We start from the raw sequence: 20,984 nt of genomic DNA, 5'->3' as shown, positions 1-20,984 counted from the left end.
GAGAGGTGTCAAGATGGAAAACGAAATTTTGCATTTATGGCCCAACAGTTAAAAAAAAAATAAAGTTGGTGGTGAGGGAAGAGGGGATGGTAAAAGAACAGTGTCTATATTTTTAAAAATAGCAATTTATATCATTCAAAATTTGCTGGGTGTTTTTTTTTTAATCAAGTATTTACTTAGAAAAAATGTCTTTCATTCTTGAAGCAACAGAATTAAACTAAGGAACTATGGAAGCTCTCTCTGCTTGGAGAATACGCATCAGCAATTACAAAGAAGATCCTTTCAAGGCAAGTTTTGTTTCACTAAGAGATTGAGAAGAGCTCCTTCTAGAGCATAATTAATCTTTCTATTCAACCCCAGATCTGAGAATAGTATATATACGAAAGACTAAGTGTTAGTTATTGTTTAAATTAATGAATAGTAAACTTTTGAGATCACGTTGGTATACAGGTATCATTAATACAAGACGCTTGCCATACAAGGCCAAGCACACACACACACACACACACACACACACACACACACACAAAACCAACCTGAAAACATGACTGATATTTGCCATTTCCAGGCCCAATGACCTAAAACTGCATCTAACCAATGCAATTAGTACTGTCATATTTTTAGAAAGAATGAATAATATTTTTCTCGGTTCCTTTTTAATAGTCAAAACTATCCCAAAAAGCAATAAATATATGATAATAATTTAACAAGAAATATACTAGCACATACATATTAAAATAAGGACTGTCTCTAATTTTATAAAAAAGATGCCATATGTATTCTTTTGCCAATGTTCAAAACATTTTTGGAAATTCTCCTTTAAAACTGCCAGGGCTTTCTTTAGAAACCGTGAATATAAGCCGAGCATTGCCCACGTGTCATAGCCTGGAAGGGCTATGAAAACACTGAGAGCATCCTAACGAGTTTACAATCTAGTACAGAATGACGTACATATGGCATGAACACATGCAAACTGTTCTCTGTGTAGTCACTCGAACAGTACCAGGAGTCAGCTCACAGGGCAGAGAAAAGTGGTTCCAAGGCCCACACAGTGATCACTATTCCAGAGAGGACAAAGAAGCCACCTGATGCGGGAGCCTGCAGGGGTGGAAGACATGGAGAGGAGGAGGCCAGCTGGCTATGTTAGAAAGTCGTCAGCAAAAGCGACGAGTTCTTTTATTTTAATATCTTTCATTTGAAGAAGGAACAAAGAAATACTCATTTACCATGTAAAAATATGCTATGCATCCATTATATAATTTTAACTCTGATAAAAGCCTATGAGGTAGGAATTATTATTCCATTTTACAGATGAGGAAATGAAGCTTTATTAATTCTAGGCTCTGTTCTAACACAGCGTGTTAACACTGACTGGGGTCCGAGCCAGGACACGTCTATTAAATAATGAGGCCAACTCCTATGAGGCTCATAAACTATAAATTCGCCTTGAAAAATATTCACAGGCCTCAAATTTATTTCCATAGGAAAGAGGAGAAAAAAAGATAAATCATCTTTATTAGTTCAGCGACAATTCTAAAAACAAGACCCAGAAACATACTCACTCTTTCTAACCACTAAAATTTTAAAGGGCTCTTTTACTTCCTTTCCCAGAGGGATAAAGTTTAAGTGTGATGGTCTTACTATTATTTATTTATGATTAGTGTATAACATCTATGATCGACTGTAATATTTTTGATGACAGCAAGTGAGAATGCTACAAAATTCACTCATCTTCTAGATTCATTTACTGCAACAATGTATCACTACCATTTGCCTGGACAACGAAACCAATAATGTATACCTACTACACGTTTATCCAAGTGCCCACCAAAAACCGGACATCCTGTTCACTTCATCAAAGATCCCAGTGCCCACAATTAGAGCATTGCCAGGTGTTAACTGTCACTGCGCTGGAATTCAACTACGGAACACCACAGCTGTGCTCCTGAAGTGGTCGAAGTGGTCAAAGCAACCCTGTTGGGAAACGGGGTGTGCCGCACGGCGGGGTGCTACTCTGGCAACGAGCTCTGGAACTCCGGGCAGGTAGGTCCCCTTCTTAACCATCGACGGTTGTCACCCAGAGATTAAATGAAGAGTTCAACAAAACGCCTGAGGTATACAGCTAAGTTAGTCTTAACCTTCTTCTGCTTATTTACTTATAAACTAGACGAAAACAGAATTTTAATATTTTATGAATTTCCAGTTATATTCTTAAATTAGAATGAATTAATCCAAAATAGAAACACATTCTACCCCTGCCAAACCAACTCTGCCCCACTCCCAAAAAAAAGAATCCTGTAAAAAGTATCACTATCACATCATCACCAACATAGTTATTTTTAAAAACACTTTATCAGGTATCCACTTGTTGAGCAGTTCAACATTAATCCTAACTTAACTTTATAGTACTTTGGGGGAAAGAAGGACAGAAGGACTCAGAGGAAGGAGAAGCAAGCGTTACTATCGGAAAAGCTTGGATCCGAGTCCCAGCCTGCGGTCTGCCACCTAGAAGGAGCAGGTGAGGGTGTCTGCCTATCTGCACTCATACCGGTGCCTGTGGCACCACCCCCAAGGCAATGTCTGGCACAAGTCCTTGAAAAAACACTAGCTCATTTCGGCCACTGTACACTTTCCAGCCAGTAGACCTTCTTTATCACTGAGTATTAATTCTAATATCTAGTAAGTTGCTTTAAAAAGGAAAATATTAGAAATAGCACAAAGCTTACTCGGGCTCATTTATAAAGGTCGTAGGTTTATCTTACTCTATACAGGGTGTTCTCAATGGGTGCTATCATCGCTCCCAAAGGGATGAAAAGAGTTTCTTGGAGGTAGAAGAAAAAATTTACCACTTTCGTGTGTAAAGCATAAAGATATACACGCAGTACATGAACGAATATACAGAGTTTAAAATTTCATGTGGAGTGATCAGGAAAAAAATATCTTAAGAGGCTTCTTCTTAGGGAGGTGAAAATGAAAATCAGGTTAAGAAGCACTGCTGTAGCCTTTGAGGATACAGCGGAACTATTCTCAACATCGCTGTGGCATTTTTTAATTAAAATAAATCAAAATTTAATCAATTTCTAACTGATTTTAAGAACTTTTCTTCAAGACGTGTCTTGTACTAATATTAAAAATAAATAAAGAGGCACAATTTGTGACTTTTGCTCCACCTACAGAAAGGCTGAGCAAGGAAAACAATCCGACGAATTTGGCACATCAGTTTCTCTCTCAGGAGCTAAGAAAGAGAAGGTAGTTAAGCAAGGTAAAAAGCAGAGGCAGATGAGGCAAGAAAGAATATGTGGGGGAGGGGCACACACTGCTGTACTCTCCCAGACAACCCTGAGTGATCCCATGGCAAGTCTGCCAGTGGCACCACTGAAGCAGGAGGTGCCACCTGCAGCCTGAAATGGAAAGAAGACGGTACCAAGCTGTAAGGCCTGCAGCATTTAACTTGCTTCTGAGGAACAAAAGGATGGAACAATAGGTCACACAGTCCAGAGAGATCTCTCCCTCCTTTCCTTCTGTTCTTATTTTCAGTCTAGACAAGAACAGCACATCTATTACACTATGCTCCCCAGCAACTGACAAGTGGTAGAATTGTTAAGCCTCACAGGCCTTGCTTTGTCACTAGAGTAAGCTTGTTTTGCTCCCTCCGGACAGAGGATGGACCACCAGAGAGTAAGAAAGCTGTCCCCCTCCTCTGTGGACCTAGCTCAGATGGTGCTCAGCTACCTATCCTCCAGAGGTAATATGCGGTGCTCAGTTTTTGGCCGCTTCTGCTGTGGCTCTTGCCTCTCCAATCTAATGACAGGCAGAGGCTGGGGCTTTACGGGCTGTTCCAGGCAGTGCCGGGTTTATACGGAGCCTTTATGCTCACATCCGAAGGAGCACAGTGCGAGAAACATAAAGGGAACTCAGTAAAATCTGCTGGCTGGCTCCCTGCAACCCATGAGCTTCACACCCAGCATCTTCCTGTCCTCCAAGGTTAATGCCACATTTGCTTATCACATACTTTGGTCATAAGACTAAAGATAAGGCTGTTCTGGCTGATCTACTAAAACCATACTTTAGAAAGGAGAACACCAGTCAAGACCTATCCATCCTTTAAGGTCCAGATCACACCAGCTCTCTCAACAAACCTACTTAGAACCTGATGTCTGAAACTGTTGACAGTTTCAAAGGTTCAATAAATTGAGAACCAAAGATCTGGGTTCTAACTCCTGCCGTCTAACCAGCAGCGCACCTGAGCAGCAATGCCAGTGTCTCTGAGCTGGGACTCTCCGCTTGTTAGGTAGGAGGGGGCAGCTTTTTTCCCAAGTTCTGCTGAAGTAACTGAGGGTTTTCAAACTTGAGGGTGCATCAGAATTTCCCAGAGGGCTTGTTACAGCCCAGACCGCTGGGCCCCGCCTAAGCTTCAGCGGCATGAGTCTGGGACAGAGCTTGAGAGGCTTCATTTCTACAAATGCCCGTCCAGAGACCATACTCTGAGAACGCACTGTGTTAACCCCATCCTGTTCCAGGCTGAGAGAAGGAAAAAAGACTGGCTGGATGCAGCTCACCCACTCAGCAGCAATAAAGCACAGTGAAACATCGTCCATACAGGACCATCTCAACTCTATCTGATGTAAAACACCAACATGTTTACCTCTGCTCACTCTGCACCACCCCAGCAATGTTGTTGCCCAAAGCAATGACAAACAAGAGCGCCAACACTACATGGCAAGACTTGGGCATAAGGTGGTCTGTCATCCAGATGATCCAGCCTAAGCTTTCAAAAACTGTTTATCAAAATGCATGCCTTTCTAACATAGTTTTGTGAAGCATGTAAATCATTTACACATTCAAAAATTAAATCAGGAGAAAAACCAAATACCATAAATGAACCAAAATAGAAAGTGAAACTAGCTACATATCGAATTGATAAACTGCACAAAGGAAAGAATTATTTCACATAACTTCTGAGCACAGCACTATGACTGTGCTTAACAGATATATAATAAGGACAAAACGAACTTCAGAGAAACTTTAAACTTCACTCCATGTCTACTGTAAGTAGTAACACTTATTAAAATTCTGAAATGATTCTTATATTCACTTAATTATAAGTCAAATAAATAAATGTATTCCTTTACTAAAGACAAAGAGTTTTCAGTCTAGGAGAAAAGAGAAAGACATATAAACTATACAAGAATAAAAAAAAAATTAAGGAGACAATGACTTTGAAAAATGTGTTTCCATGCTCTGTCTACTGAAAGGGTCCAGACGCGGCAACAACTCGGCGGCAATGAACACACTCAGCACTCAGACACTGGTTTCTAAATACACTTCCCACTAAAAGGAGCTACGGGGCCTCAGAGGAAGGGGTTCCACATTTTGGCAGGTAAGCCTTAAATACCTACTTATGCCAGAAAACAAGGAAGGACTCAAAAACGGAGGAGGCCAAGTCACAGGGCTACAAGAAGCTAGTCAATGAGTTCCCGTGGCCAAACTTGGCACGATTGGATTAAATAATCTTAACCTAATAATAGCAGATTTAATTGATGGAAACATATTGAATCAATAAAACTGCCCATGTCTACAGCAATATCCAAAAAAAGAGAGAGAACAAGGAAGGGTGGGAGTAGGTAGGAAAGGAAACTCTTCTTTATAGACAGATGTGAACTAATAAATGAAAAAGATGAAATCTGAAAATCATTATTTCCCAATAATAATAAAATCAAATGAATGCCAAAACCATGAGTTAAAAAGTTGTGGGTGAACATAAAATTCAGTGACAAGATATCACCCTGGAGGTTATTTATGAAGTGCAAAGCCAATAATCACCTGCACAGTGCAGAGCAGTGGCTGTCACCTCTCCAATCAAGTGATCAAACCTGGCGTCACTAACAGTGAGAAACCCAGAATGAATGTACCTCCCGATGTGATGCAATGTGAAGTAACGGATACCACCAATGAGGTGTTCTTGCCAAAAAACATTTAATCTGCGTCTAATCAAGCCTCTCAACCTAATTTCCAGGTTACAGGAAATACAGGCAGGAGGAACGAGTTAAAGCACAACATGAGGAAACTATCAGACAAGTTCAGAATGTAGGATATTTCATGAAACAGTTGGCTGGAGTCCTCCAAAAGTCAGTTTCTTTAAAAAAAAAAAAAAAGTGCAAGGGGCAGAGCGGGCGGGAGAAGAAGGGATCTAGATTTAACAGTGAGTTAACAGATAAGATAACCAAATATAATGCACAAACCTCAACTGGACTATGATGTGAAAAAAATTATTATAAAAACATCTTTGGCACAGTTGAGGATATCTGAATATAGACTAGACACACACGTATGTATGAAACTCTGGAATTAGTAATTCTCTGAGGTGGTATTATGATGATGCAGATTACCTTTTATGTTCAGAGAAGCCTGCTCAAGTATTTACAAGTGAAGGGCCCCAGTGGTGCCGCAGCAATGCACATACAAAACGTTAACTATTGAATCTAAGCGAAGGGTAGGGAGTTCATTCTTTCATCAGCTCTGTAGTTATGAACATTTTCATAATAAAAAGTTTGGAGGAAATTATGAAAATGGAAAACATAAAATTTAATTCTCAGAGACAAACCTTAACTCAAAAGAGTTTATGGACCCCAAGTGGGGAACCACTGATCACCTAATTCATCTTTTTACCATCCAGAGTGTCGCCTCAAAATAATGAGAGACCCTAAAGACTCACCATGTGTAACAGCAGTGATACAAACTGACATTAAGACAAGAGGACTGAAATGAAGGGGCAGGCTATCAAGAATTCAAACAACCAATTCAAGTATTCCTCTAAACACATCACATACAAATGAATGCACTCACAAGCTGCGAAGTCTGAACAAGCTCAGTGGGCAGAATCAATGCCAGGGCCTGCCTTGGTTCTGAGCCCTACGGCCTCATCTGCTATAATCTGACATCAAGGTCCAGATCGAATTCTTAGCTTGTAAAAGCAATCATCTGCCATGCCTTGTTTTGTGCATAGACTTCAATTATGATATTATATTATAGTTCTGCAAGATGTTATAACTGGGCAAAACTGGGTGCAGGGTACATGGGATCTCACTATACATGCTTCTGCAAATTCCTCTGACTATAATTTTTCAAAAACAAAAACAAAACACATAGTAGATCTCATGTCCTGGTCTTGTCTAGTTTGAAATATCATTAACCTGTTCCCTAAACCCTTCCCACAACTAATCAGATAAATGACAAGCTTTCTTCAAAATGAGACCTTCAAAATCCTAAAGATTATCAATCTTAAAACTATTAAAATCCAAGAAGAAATTTAAAGAGATCTTTACATCTCTTGCAAATGTAAGCCTCCCCTCTAGACCCCCTCAGTTTCCTGCACAGTCCCTGCCACATCGCCCCAGGGTAAGATGTGAATTCTCAGTTGCTTTGTTTTCCAGGTCACAGTCAAGTAAAGCGGGTGAGGTGGACGCAGTGCAGCTGGCCTAGGGCACAGTCATTCATAGCTGCCCAGTGGACAGTGAGGGAGGGGAGCGGGTCACTTTCCCACATCTGCTGCTCCTCTGGCCTTCTGAGCCTGAGAACTGAGGAGTAGCCTGATAACTGCCTCTCAACTTCACCGAAGGAACAGGCTCAAGAGTCTGGATGAGTCTGAGATTTTTCCCAATAATAAGCATTCATTCATATCTTTTGGCCCCTGAGGTGAAATTGAGTATAAGTCAGAAGCCATGCAGAATCCTACTCTCATGGACAGAACTCTCTCCAATAGCCCCTCCTGCTGGAGTTGAAACCAGAAACATCAGTTGCAAATTCTCCCTCACACCAGCCAGCTGCCAGGTCCCACCCAGGTCAATGCCTACAACTTCAAAAGGCTTGCAAGACCCTTGGTGTGTGTGCTGCAGGTGGGGGGGGGGGGCAGTCGGCAAGAGCATGCTTCTCAGGGTGCTGGCTTGTGCCCCAAGCTATGGCACAGAGGTCACTGAATGGAAACTGCACAGAAGAAACATTGCTGAGAGGCCAATATGGTCAAATGGCTGAATGGGTTTCTAATTTGTTCTGAAGACTCACCATCTGGTTTTCATTCCACCTGAACACATGGGTTTTGCATAATAATTTTTAAAGAAGTCCTGAAAATGCATTTTTCCAACACTGCCTGATTTTTCAGGCAAGGAAATACCTTCTGTATATAACCCAACAGAAGTGGAATACAGAAGTGTTCATTACACACAGTTATGTATTTTATAGCAATGCTCACAGAGAGATGCCTGAAAGGAAATGCACCAAAACACTAACAAGTATTGTAGGTGGTGGAAGTATAAGGACTTAACTTTCTTATATTTTCCTACATTTTACACTTTTTTTAGATAGTGATCCTACACTACACACTTATCAGAGCCAGGCTTACAGGAAGAAGATCTGCAGAGCAGGCAACCCTCATTAGATCCCACCCGAGATGGGACAGGGAGCATGGCCTGGTGGCCACAGCGGCGGTCAGCTAGAGCAGCACAGGCTGAAGTGGGTGAAGAAATTTAACTCCCAAGACTTCCACATGCTTCCTCAAACTCCAAAACACTACTTTTAAAGTGGCTCCCACGAGTCTGCCAATAAACAAGTCAGGAAGTGTGCTGACAAATACCAAGAACAGAGGCTCCAGCTCCGCCACTGCCCAGTGCAGCCAGCACCGGCAGCATGCACGGTGGGTGAGCGGAGGCTGGCAGGAAGGTGCCCCTGGTCGTTCCACTCACAGGTTGCACATCGTAAATGACTGGACTTTCGTATTTAAATTACGGTAAGATAGAATTTGCAGCTCCTGCACCTCTCTTTAAAATAATCTTTAAAATAACATTTAACTGGAAAGTATCCAATTTCCCTCTGGGCTGCATACTGCAACAGGATCACTGTAATACCACACGATAGTCCGTATCACAGCATGTTACCAGCAGCAATGGTGCATTTCCATTACAAACTCTCCATACCCTCTTTGGCAGAGAAAAGAGAGCAGTCATCTCATAAAATGTCACATCTTCAAATATTTTGTATGAAGATCTATCAGTTATTTTGTGGTCACAGCAAACAACATTTTCTAATTCTTACTAACTAATGTGGACACTGGAGATGAGTGTGTTATCAGGGACCGGGGGGAGAGTAGGGCAGCAGAAGGGCCCTCTCTAGATTATTCAACTGTTTTCAGAGGTCAGCTCAGCCTTTTTTTTCCTCCCTCCAGAGACCTCAGACTTGGGGACGTTATGGCTTGATTTAAAGATATCTCAAATCTCCAAGACCACTGGTTAACTCTCTATAGAATCTGTGATACATGGCAGTAAACCTCATTCATAATGAGGCAAGTCAGAAGCAATCCTGAGAATGTAAAGCAAAATTTCTGATGAAAACAGCTGACCCTTGAACAATGTGAGGGTTAGGGGCACTGACCCCTGCAGAGTTGAAAATCCATGTATAACTTTTGACTCCCCAAAAAACTTAAGTACTAATCACCTACTGTTGACCGAAGGCCTTATGTATATAATACATATACATACATATGTAAAACATATAATACATATTATGTGTATTACATACTGTATTTATATAGTAAAGTAAGCTAGAGAAAAGATGTTAAGAAAATCATGAGAAAATATATTTACAGTACTGGAAAAAACCTGTGTATAAATGGACTCACACAGTTCAAATCGATGTTGTTCAAGAATCAACTATAATTTAAAATTGGATGAATTTAGTTCATTATAATTTATGGCTTTTTTAAAAAATTAAATATGGACTCATGCATATATATATATATATATATATATATATATATATATACACACACACTTACTTTTTGTCTGAGTTCATTTCTCCTTTTTCCCATCTAAAGCTACACAGTAAATCCTCATGTGACCATTTCAAGAACTATTTTTTGCTACTAAATTTTGCCAACAATCTGCTCAGCATTCTAGCAGATGTTTCTGTTTTCAAACCTCTGGGAACTTGGCTGGATATGTTTTCTTTCCCCATGTTAAAAATAAAAGAAATGGCCCAAATGTGGCCTAATACCCTAGAGAAGCTTTTCCCCACCCCACACCCCTCAATCTCCCTATTCATGTGACCTCCATGGTCCCTTCTCAAATCTCTGCTTTTCCATTAGAGAAGATGTTTCCAATTACGGTCCATTTTGTTGCCAAAGATGACATCACTCAGATGTGTTTTTTTAAAGAAAATGCTACTGATTGTTAGTTACTTGGGGACCATCTGCAACGATTTAAGCCAACTATTGTGCTGAACCTCATGAACTCACAATGTCATAGGAGGGCGATTTGTTCAAGATCGAGTCTCCAAACAGAACAACACTCTTACACTGGGGGCTGGAGGGACAGGGGGATCCTTGTCTTTTATCTAATAATATCTTCAAATATACTTGTGGCCTAACCTTACCTCGGTAACATCCATGACTTTGATGGCTGCCAGCTGACCTGTTTTAACATGTCGACCCTGAAAAACAGAATAAGAAAGATAATTGGCACAACCGTTTTTGCACAATCACTAGAACAAAACTGTTGAAGTTTCGATGTATCATCTCTTCCGTACTTTTTCCCAAAGTGATGATGAAATAGTCCCATGCTTTCCAATAGAACAGTATGGTTTTTAACACCAATGAACCATACTTGATAAACAAAACAATTCACAGAACAAATGAGTTTCATCCCCTCTTTCTTTCCAGGGTTTAATTTACATATCAATACTTCTCAATCCAAGAAACTTAAATGTTTTCTTCTCCACAACAGGCTGACCACTCTTTCCTAATATGCCATATGAAGAAAATGACCAAAAAAAAACCACCTCTAAATGTTTATTGTTAAAATAGGTAACAGTCATTTTTCCCTAGTAGACTTCCCAATACCCATTACTTGATTTTACAAGAGTCATATTAAAGTCTTCTTTGACACTTTCTTGTAGTTCCAGTGTAGGGAGGTTGGAGAATAATTATCTAGAATAAAGGGAGTGTACAAAGAGATGGCAGGGAGGACACAGAGGGGAGAAAGGGAGTGGTGGAGAGAGGGAGAGGGGGCTGGGGGAGGGAGAGAGCTCTTTTACAGCTGTATTATAATTCCCGACCTAGAATCTAAAACTCTGTTATCCATTTACACTAGTAAGTATTTCAAACAAATCTGAGATCATTCTCCTCTCACCCAGAAAGGATACTAGGATTTAATTCTTTTCCATATGGTTCTTCTCCATCCATTCTTTGCCATGAACATTCTGCTGGTCATTTCCCAGATGAGTAACAAAGAGCTACCCAGGTACCCTGAGCACCATCCACTTAAGGACTCTGTGAAAAATGGTCCTTCTGCAACGAATGTAAAACAGGAAGAATGACTCCATGTTTTCCAAGAGCCTGCCCCTTCTGTGGTCTCATGATGGAGTGCTGCAAACTTTAGAATTGAAACCCAAGGAAAGCTTTATCTGTGTTCTGGAAAGTGTATGCAGGAACTCAAGTTACGACGAGACAAAACAACTCCATGAAAATGACACTGTTACAATTATGTCTCAACTGTATGTGGTCACAGTAGGATGGAGCCCAGCAATGGCCCAGGAGTTCACAAGCAGGGACTGCTCAACAGCTTATCGTACAGGACATCAGGACAAATACAATGCACAGGCCAAGACCCTCGTTCCGGCTCTCATCTACCCGCAGACACCGCCACTCTAGTGGGCACTCAGATGAGTCCTCCTCTGTCCACTCTCTCTAGATGCCCATGCGGATTCCTAGCCCTCGCTCACTAACTCAGCTTTCAACTACCTTAAGCCTGGTCTGTTTAGGCCCATTTCTCTTCTTCAAAAGGCACAGCCAATATGTGGGGAGGCAGCAGGATGCTAAAGTAATGTACTTATCTATGTTAAAAAAAAAAAAAAAAAAAAGAATAGAAAAAAGAAAACCTCTAAATTTGAAACAGAAATAATAATCTAATCTATCTGCTGAGATGGTCCACCATCACACAAACGAACCATAATGGCCAGCAAAATAGCCTGAGAAAAACTAAAGCTTGCATTGAAAATATTGAATGTTACACTTTGCATGTAATTATGTGCTAATGAGGAAGTTGCATGAAGGGTGTTTTGAAGTTTGAGACTATAATATACCATATCATCCCATTTCACCCTCCATTCCATCTCTTAAAGGCTGCTTCATATAATGTGCTCACCACAGACGAATACTATGACCACCCTCCTTCACCAGACTGCAGCCAGCATGCTGTGTCACTGACACTCCTGGCTTGTTCAGGGAGATCAGGATCTTAACATTAACAGGACCCTTCTTTCCATCACATTGCCTATTCTTAAAATATACCCATAAATGACTCGGTCAGTACTAAACGTGCATACCTAATATCCATGTATGAACCTGGCTCTTCTGTCCTACTGTCTACATTTCTTGGACATGGTGAGAGGTTCAAGGCCCATGGCTTGCTTTAGTGATGAGACACCACGTAACTATTAATGCACTTGTGAGAAATCTGATGATGAAAAGCCCAATACTATTCACCGCTACTTTCCCAACAAAACCGGAAAAATCCTATAAGGGCAATGAAACAGGGCGCCGCCCAGTTCCACAGATGAAGGGCTTTGACTGAATATCATCACTAAGTTACCTGCACAAAGTATGATGGCAGCAGGACCCCTTTTCACAAAGACTATATAAAAACACAAGAGACAGACTCCTAGTATTTCTGCCAACTCGTCAAATTCCTGCTATTGAAGTCATCTGCTTTTAAAGAAAAGCAAATTCTCTCAGAAGATTAGTAAACATAGCAAGATTTAGAATTAAACTGTTATTCTAATCGATGCTACTTCAGGCAAACTTAGATTGTTTCACACTAACAAGAATTGTCCCCTTCAGTAAAGCAACCTCCATGGCACTTGATTCATTTTTAGTCTTTAAATGAGGAAAATGCATGTTTCTTTTTTTAAAAGGAAAACTCAAACTCTTCCTGGCAGACATCCAAGCTAACGAAAATGCCCTAATTTTCTACTCTCCTTCATGATTCTAACAGTCAAAATTGCCAACTTGCGTTTGCAAATATGCATTACATGACACAAGTTCCAAGAAAAAAAAACCACCACATGGTTATAAAATGCAGGGCAACTGTGGCAGCCCATCTGCCTCTAAAGAAGTCTGTCCTCAACCCACAGACAGGAGCCTCGCAGAAGAAACAGCAGTCAGGGGAAGCTTTTAAATCTCAAGAGAAAAAGGTGGCGATGTTCCTATCTTTCTAATTCTCTACCACCACCAAGTACTAGGTAACTACTAATTCGTGCTGCATAATCCTTACCAAGACCCCAACAGCTCTATTAAAATTCATCTGATGAACAAGATGCTCAATGAGAGGCAATTCCAGTGGTCTCATTCACAAGGGGAAACTCAGAGGGGATGCGAATGAATCAAGGAAATGAGAGAGAGAGAGCCCTTCGCTAGGATTCCACCCTAAGGGTGGTCATGCCACTCGCTGTTCAACACCAATCATCCGACCGAAACATTTTACCACTTCTTCTCCAACCCTCCCTAGCATATCCTTGTTACTACATGGCACCACCACCTCATAACTTAACAAGGAAGTACACTGCAACTGAGCACCTTTTCTGTTCCTGCTTCTACTTAATCTCACCTCTCTTCACAGAATCATAAAGCTTTTGTACTTGAAGTGAGAGAGAGCAGACCAAATATTGGAGAAGGCAATTCTATTAAGTTTATGACACTGTGTAAGGTGAGCAAACACAATTTAGGATTAACAAATATTTTTTTCCCCTCGACAACCCTGAGAGATGTGTGCACACTTAACAGCCTGACCTGGAAGCAAGCATGGCCCTGTGACACCTGTGAAGCATTCCTATCCTGGAGACAGGGCTGTGAGAACAAGACACAAGGCACTATGATATCCTCCCTCTTAAGACATTTAGTGAACAAGGCACTTTGTATGCATTTTATTATTTATCCCTCATATATCCCAACATATGTCATTATCCCCAAGTTATGAGAAACTGAAGCACTGAGAAGGGTTAATTAGCTCAAGATTCACACCCAGTCTTTGCCCTGTACCCAGGTGTGGACTTTAAAATAGAAATGACCACAAAAACATCCTATCTAAGCAACTTACAAAAGGACTGCCAATTACACTATTCTGAAACATAAATATTTTAAGTGATTATACTCAAACATGGCAACACAGTAACCAATAATACTTATTTTCAATCCTTGGCCTTTGCTCTCCTCCTATAAGAAATCGGGAAAAGTTAATGAAAGAACACTCAGAAGGACACCTTTGGATATCTGACAGCAGGTGTGAGCATATTCAGAGCCCCTGGCTTTCTAAAACTGATAATGGGCTTTTGTTTGTTCCTTCTTTCATCTCATAAATTTTCTTTCAACAAACATTGGAGATCAGATTTTTTCTTTCTGTTGAGTTCAATCTGAAACAAAAACTTTAGAGAGTTAACTGCCTGAACTTGGCTTACTGTTTGCTTAACAGCAAAGCCTGCCAAGGCAAATCTCAATAAGCTGAAGACTGACTGCATTTGACCAGTGCCCAGGACGTGCACCATCCCCCTCCCCCGCCTCCGACCACTGCCAAGGGATAAAACATCATGCCTGCCTTCAAGGAACTTATAATTTAGAGGGGTGTGAAAAAACCCACAAGGAACATAACATGGTGACAGAAAAACACTGCATTCTGTAGCAGAAACACTTAGAAAACAGGACGGCGTGAAAACTGCTCTGCTTTGACCAGAAGTGACCTCTCCTATGGGGCAGTAAAGCAGACCCACCACGGAAGCTACAGTGGGCCTTCAAGGACTGCCCTCACGGCCCTGAAGGTAATCAAAGGACAGAATATAGATCCCTTGAGATTTGAGCTGCAAATAATCCTTATCAAATTCCAGAAAGGGACGGGTATGTAGCTATCCACAGTCCAGGAGAAAGGGAGAGAATGCAATGATTCACCCAGGACTAGACGCTGTGTCACAACGCTGCATCACCCCTCTCCAGACATGTAAAGACAAAAGGGGTGTGTCAGACACTGCACCCGACCAGTCTTCCCTGAAATTGCAAGAGGGGCTTCCACCATGATGTGACAGGTGCACCTGTGCCAGGAGGGGCAAAAACCTGGCTGCCTCCATGCCATCCAACTTGGAAGCTTTGTTCCTCAACCTAAATGATCTTTAGTGGTGTTCTGTTGCTTTGGAGATGTAATATTTGGGATATAATTTGAGGATTATCGTCGGGGGAGAGGTGTCAGGTCAAGTTCAGTTTCTCACTTTCACCCATGATATGCAGACTTCCAGGCCCCACACCAGACCCAAACATGAGAATTCTGTAAGTGAAGTACAGGCATCCATGGCTTTTTCATCCAGTGTCTAGTGAGTCTTATGCATTCTGAGGTTTGGAAATTACTTCTCTGAGCTTGTATGAAAAAGCCAAAATTCAAGTTCTCATATCTTTTTTGGACTATATAGTATTTATTACAATAATATATGCACTCGTTGTCTTAGGTGGGAGTTTTGGTGTAAGAAGTTTAGACTCATCATAAGCAAATTCTAACAAACACCAATTATGTTGATCCTAAAAATCATATAACTTATATTCTGAAATGAACGGGCAAGCCTAGTTCAACAAAACAGTTGATTTTACTGATGAGAGAAACCGAAAGCTGGAAAGAAGACACACGCCTAGTGGCAAAGCCAAACCTGGTTTGCCAATTCTCTCCCCAGGATTTCTCACTCACATCACTCATAGTTTAACTTAAAAATTCCAACTGGGGAAGGGGGATGAACCGGCAAAGCACAGAGGATTTTTAGGGCAGTGAAAATATTCCGCACCATATTAGAATAATGGATGTCATTATACATTTTTCTAAAGTCAGAGAATGTACAACACCAACAATGAACTCTAATGTAAACTATGGACTTTGAGTGATGATGATGTGTCAGTGCAGGTTCATCGATTAACAAATGTACCGTCTGGTGGGGGATGCTGACATCGGGGAGGTTATGCATGTGTGGTAGCAGGGGGTGTATGGGAAATCTCTGCACTTTCCTCTCAATCTGTTACCAGACCAAAGTCCATGTGCCCAATGCTTCGAAAAGGCCAAAACTCAAAACGTCAGAGTATGGAGTAAGGAAAGAAGGTGCCAACCAAGAAGATGGGAGCCCTAGTGGTGCCTCGAGTCCATCTTGCTCGCTGGATCAGGCCAACGGTTTTTAAGGGGCGGGAAGTGCTGGCAGGGCAAGTTTTAACCGGAGGACTTTGGAACTTGGTCACTTATGGTAAAGGGACGTCAACAAGGATCTTCCTGGACAACGGACCCTTGGCTTCTGAAAGGTTTCTGGTGTTCAGGTTCCAGTAGTATCCTTTGGTTGTGTGGGGAGGAAGAAGGGGACTCTGGTTCTGGGTGCAGCTGGAAGTCAAAGTTTTCTCCTCTGCACATGTTTTGCTGCATGACTTGAGATATTGCTCTGCTGTCTCTGAAAAGCAACTCGCTAGCTATCTCGTTAGCTAGTTCTGTGATTACAAACTTTGCTGTTTAACCTAAAATTGCTCAAAACAATAGTCTTTTAAAAACTTTTTTAAAAATCCAACCTACTTCCCCTTATATTTTATTTTTAAGAGCAAATACAGAACCTACACGACCAGTGGTGAATGGCATGAGTTCAGTGACCACTCTTGTTAAGATTCTACATACATCCAACCCCAAATCAAAGACCAGCTTAACTGGTTCTGCACTGTAAACTCCAAAAACGGGGCCCTCTCGTGAGTGTTCTTTTCTGCAAAAATCCAAAATTCAACCAAAGGCAGCAGGCGTATTATCCAGACAGCACTCTGTGAGCCATCCCAGAAAAGGAACCACGTAATTAACTTGGGAAAGAGATGGCTCAGAGCACTTCAAGAAACATCTGTCTTCTAAACACCTTCTTTCAATACAGCAGAAATAATGGCAGCATGACTCCACGGACACGTGCTTTTCTCATCACGCTCCTCCAAAACCCAAACCAAACGTGAAGTGAACAGGCTCATATTTTTGCACATTTTATCCTTGTTAACTACTATTTCTTATTACAATTAACATCTGTTTATCTGCCTCCTCTTTCCTCCCATGATCAAGGCTGTGGATGAGCAGGAAGACAGAGAAAGCACAGGAATATGTAAGTATTACAAGATCAGTCAAGACTTGTGAGTTAATGAGAACACAGTGCTTCTATTCCCTGAAGTTTAAAATTAAAGGCTTTGACTCAGAATTATGCCTTTCTTAGGTCAGAGCTACCTTATCTGGAACAACACTCCATTTAAGGAAAATTATGTCTCAATAGCAGAGAATGTGTACACTTAACTTCTAAAAACGAAACAGTCAAATAGCATGCTAAGACTTCAACAAGCTAGTGTCCACCTTCCATTAAGTGAGTCATTCTCCATAGCTGAGTCAGCAGACAGCTAAAAAGGTAAAATTATGCATCGCATCTTTTTTCCTTAAGGGACCGACCTGGGTGGGAATCTTTGTAAACTCTGCATGTTAAAGATGCTTTTCTTAATGGCTCAGGAGAATCACCGTGAACATCAATTACTATCCTGTCCTAGAAATTAAGTGACAGCCTCAGGGAACATGATGACAGGCAGAGGTATTCTGACTCCTATGAAGAAAGGGCCCACTCAACCGAGCCCCACAGGCTTGTTCTGTCACTTTCAGCTGCGTTCAAGAAGGGGGTGGGGGGTGGCCAGACAGCAAGGTAAGCTCCAGCTAGGTGTCCTATCACTGTGGCAACAATCACCTTTATTCTGAGAAGTGGAGACAACCTGGATGAACACATAAATGAAAGGGTGCAAGAGAGGAAATACTGCCAGGCAGCAGGAGAGGGCAGCTGCTTTTTGAGGACACCCAGTGAAGCTGCTTGACAAACGGACAGTGTTCCTTCCAAGGGAGGCAGCAGCCCTCGCTATGATGTACATGTGAGCCCGTGTCTAGACTGTTAGCATCCAGTGTGAGGAATTATGCTTTCAGAGAGAGACTGGTAAATTAAAAAGCACCAATAGTAAAGAGTCCAGAAAATACAAAATAGGACAAAAATTAGAATATCTGTTCTTACATTAATAGTAAAAGAAAAGGCACTGGCAAGTCTTCATATCAGAATATCTAAAACAATGGAGATTTCAGATCTATCACTAACATTTAATACACATTTGCACCTGCTTTTTCCTCTACTCACTTGAAAAAATCCTACTGACTTCGAATTCAGAAATTTCAGTTTAAAATAACAAAAGAGTATTTAATAGCATGAAAAAGCTCCAAATCCATATTTACACCAGACAAATGTGTGTGTAAAGTTATTCTTCTACCTTACCAATATCAGATAAGGCATACCACATTCAACAGCTAAATTATTAAGCTGGTCATGTAAGATCTGAAATTCAATCATATGACTGTCAAGATACATTAAATACTGTACTCCTGAAGGTAATTTAATTCAGCATTGGATAAGACAACTGAACGACAGAGACACACATACAACCCATAAAACACACATTCCCAACTTAAATGCTCTCACAGCAAGAGCTGCACATAAAACAGTGTCATATTTGTTGACTGTCTGAATCTACTAAAAATAGTGAGGGATCTGCGAAAGCCATCACAGTGTCTGAGATCAGCTTTGAACAAAGGCAGCAGGGAGTCTTCTGAGGTCAAACTTTCCAAAGTTCAAAACCACCATGGTCACTAAGTGTTTCCCTCTGGTGTGAAATATCTTCAAGGGTTCGAAGAGGATAAACCCAGTTATATAAACGCTATCACAAAATAATAATTGTCTATTCATATTTCAAGCAAAATGCGTAACTAGAACTCTTCTCTAGGACCCATACCATGAATAACACCTATAACTGCTATTAGATATTGATATATTTTCTTACTAAAACCAAGTCATATACCACATTTCATTATTTTAATTACAAGATTAACGACCCATGTTTATCTGGAATATAATTCGCAGTCTGAACTCCTCTGTCTTTGGCTCTCCCATGGCAACATCCAGGGTAACCAGAGGTCCCTACTCCAAAGCAAGGAGTCCCATCTTCTTTTTTTTTTACCTAAAGTTTTAACTTTTGAGTTAAGAAAGAATCTGGATAGGGAGCTAGGCCTCATGACAGAGCAGCAGGGGAACTCAGTGTCAAGGTACAACATAACCCACAGGGTTCGCTGAAGCACACCAGCCACTGTGAAGCCAGAGCAGATGCTCGACCCCAGAGTTCTACGAATCCACAAGACTCCTGAGGAGTCCAATCACACACAAAACAGTGACTTTTAACACAAAGCTTATTTATTATAATGGCTAATCATTTCCCCGGTACAAAAGATGAAACACAGAATTCTGTGGGTTCTCTTCTTCTTCTCCCATCACTAACCCCATCCCAGACCAAGAAGTTTTCCTACATTTGTCTCTTGTGACTTCATAGTATGCTTGGTTTTTCAGAATTATACCCACCGTGTAATTTCGATATTAAAGTATCACTTCAAGCATCGCTAAAGCACTCAAACTGAGCTTTCTCATTGGCTTAGAGAAAAAAGTTGAAAGCTTCAGACAAATCAAAAGGCCAAGCGATTAAGTGATACAAGGGATTCTGATTCCCTTCTGGGTTCCTGATCCACCCTTGGTCCTTCCGACTCATCACCAGCCCAACCTTCAATTACGGTTTTCGAATTGTTCCTTACTTTTTCTTAGCATTTCAAGAAGTTGACTCTAAGATAACGCTGCCCTTGAACCTGGATATATTTACAGTATTTACATAAAGTCACACTGTAAGCAGCTATGTGTCTCCCCAAATGATTTCCAAATACAAGCAGAATCTCGTTTCTGACTCTAGACTACTTCAGCTGTTGCGTCTTCAGTGCTGGCATAGTTTAGGGACATAATACCTTCTTGGAATGAGGTCTCTAAAAGGCAGCTTAATATCATCGATGAATTCTATGGCTTTAAGCAAAGCGAGTAATGAAACTAATTTTACCACAGACTAATTGATATAAATGAGAGTTAAGTCCTATGCATCTCATCAACATTGTGAGGAAACATCACTCAAGGACCACTATATTTGTTTTGCTTCCGGCTTTCAAATCCTGTACACAACTTGCATTTGCCTCTGCTGAATATTCACAGGGTATTCCTTTCGTTTCTCCCAAGTCTCCTATTTCTTCTAAAAGAGAGGTGCAAGAGAAGTCCCATCTGGAAGTCTCCCTTCGAGGCCCTGCTTGACACTGTTTACCAGAATAATGCATCCACTCGGTCGGCTCAAGTTTCCAAAGTCAAAGCTTCCTCAGGCCAACTCATACCAAGTCCCGCAAAACTGACCTCAGTCAAATGAAAACAGATCACTGATGTCTTAAGAAATATTTCCACAGAAAATAGAGAGAGTTCCTGCCTCAGATCGAAAACGAAAATTCTCCCCTCAAAGCATCTTTTGTTAAACATCACAATCTACTACACAGAACCATATTATAAAAAACAGGAGTTTTCCTCAGTATTACATACCGTTTCTGAGTTGTACCTGCCCATTATAGCTTTCTAAGAATAAGAAGCATAATGAGAGACTCTGTGAATGAGTAAATAGAAGAACAGTGTTATAACTTCACGAAGACTAGAGTAAACCTAGTGGGCCAATAAAGTTAAGTGTTCTGACCCCTCCCTGACCACTCAAGACGAGGCCAGGCACTGATCATGTTATGAAACTAAAGGAGTAGGCCAAGTGTAGTGGTGATAAAGTGTATGCTTCCACTTTTCTGTCTCCTCCTTCCTGCCAATAAATCTCCTCTCCCACCCTGCAAAAGAAAGAATGACAAAGAAGCAGCTACTACACATCCATTCTTTCAACAAATACATTTACTATTGTGCCTGGCACATGCAAGTGCACAGACACTTGAACACATAATAAAGGCAGTCCTCAGCATGATCTCACAAAGAAGGAAATC

The 20,984-nt window shown here is 41.0% G+C and overlaps 1 protein-coding gene across 1 annotated transcript in view; it reads right to left on the bottom strand.

The window, feature by feature from the left end:
* MAP4K4 (mitogen-activated protein kinase kinase kinase kinase 4) overlaps positions 1-20,984 on the bottom strand; it is a 176,787-nt gene that overhangs the window by 86,448 nt on the left and 69,355 nt on the right. The window contains exon 3 of the mRNA XM_039840078.1: positions 10,423-10,479. Coding sequence (XP_039696012.1) covers positions 10,423-10,479 — 57 coding nt within the window. The remainder of the gene's footprint in view (positions 1-10,422; positions 10,480-20,984) is intronic.

Source organism: Pteropus medius, unplaced genomic scaffold, assembly GCF_902729225.1.
Source record: "Pteropus medius unplaced genomic scaffold, Ma_sr-lr_union100, whole genome shotgun sequence".
Lineage (NCBI taxonomy): Eukaryota > Metazoa > Chordata > Mammalia > Chiroptera > Pteropodidae > Pteropus > Pteropus medius.
The sequence above is the reverse complement of the archived record's forward strand: the minus strand, read 5'-3'. Positions and strand labels throughout refer to the sequence as shown.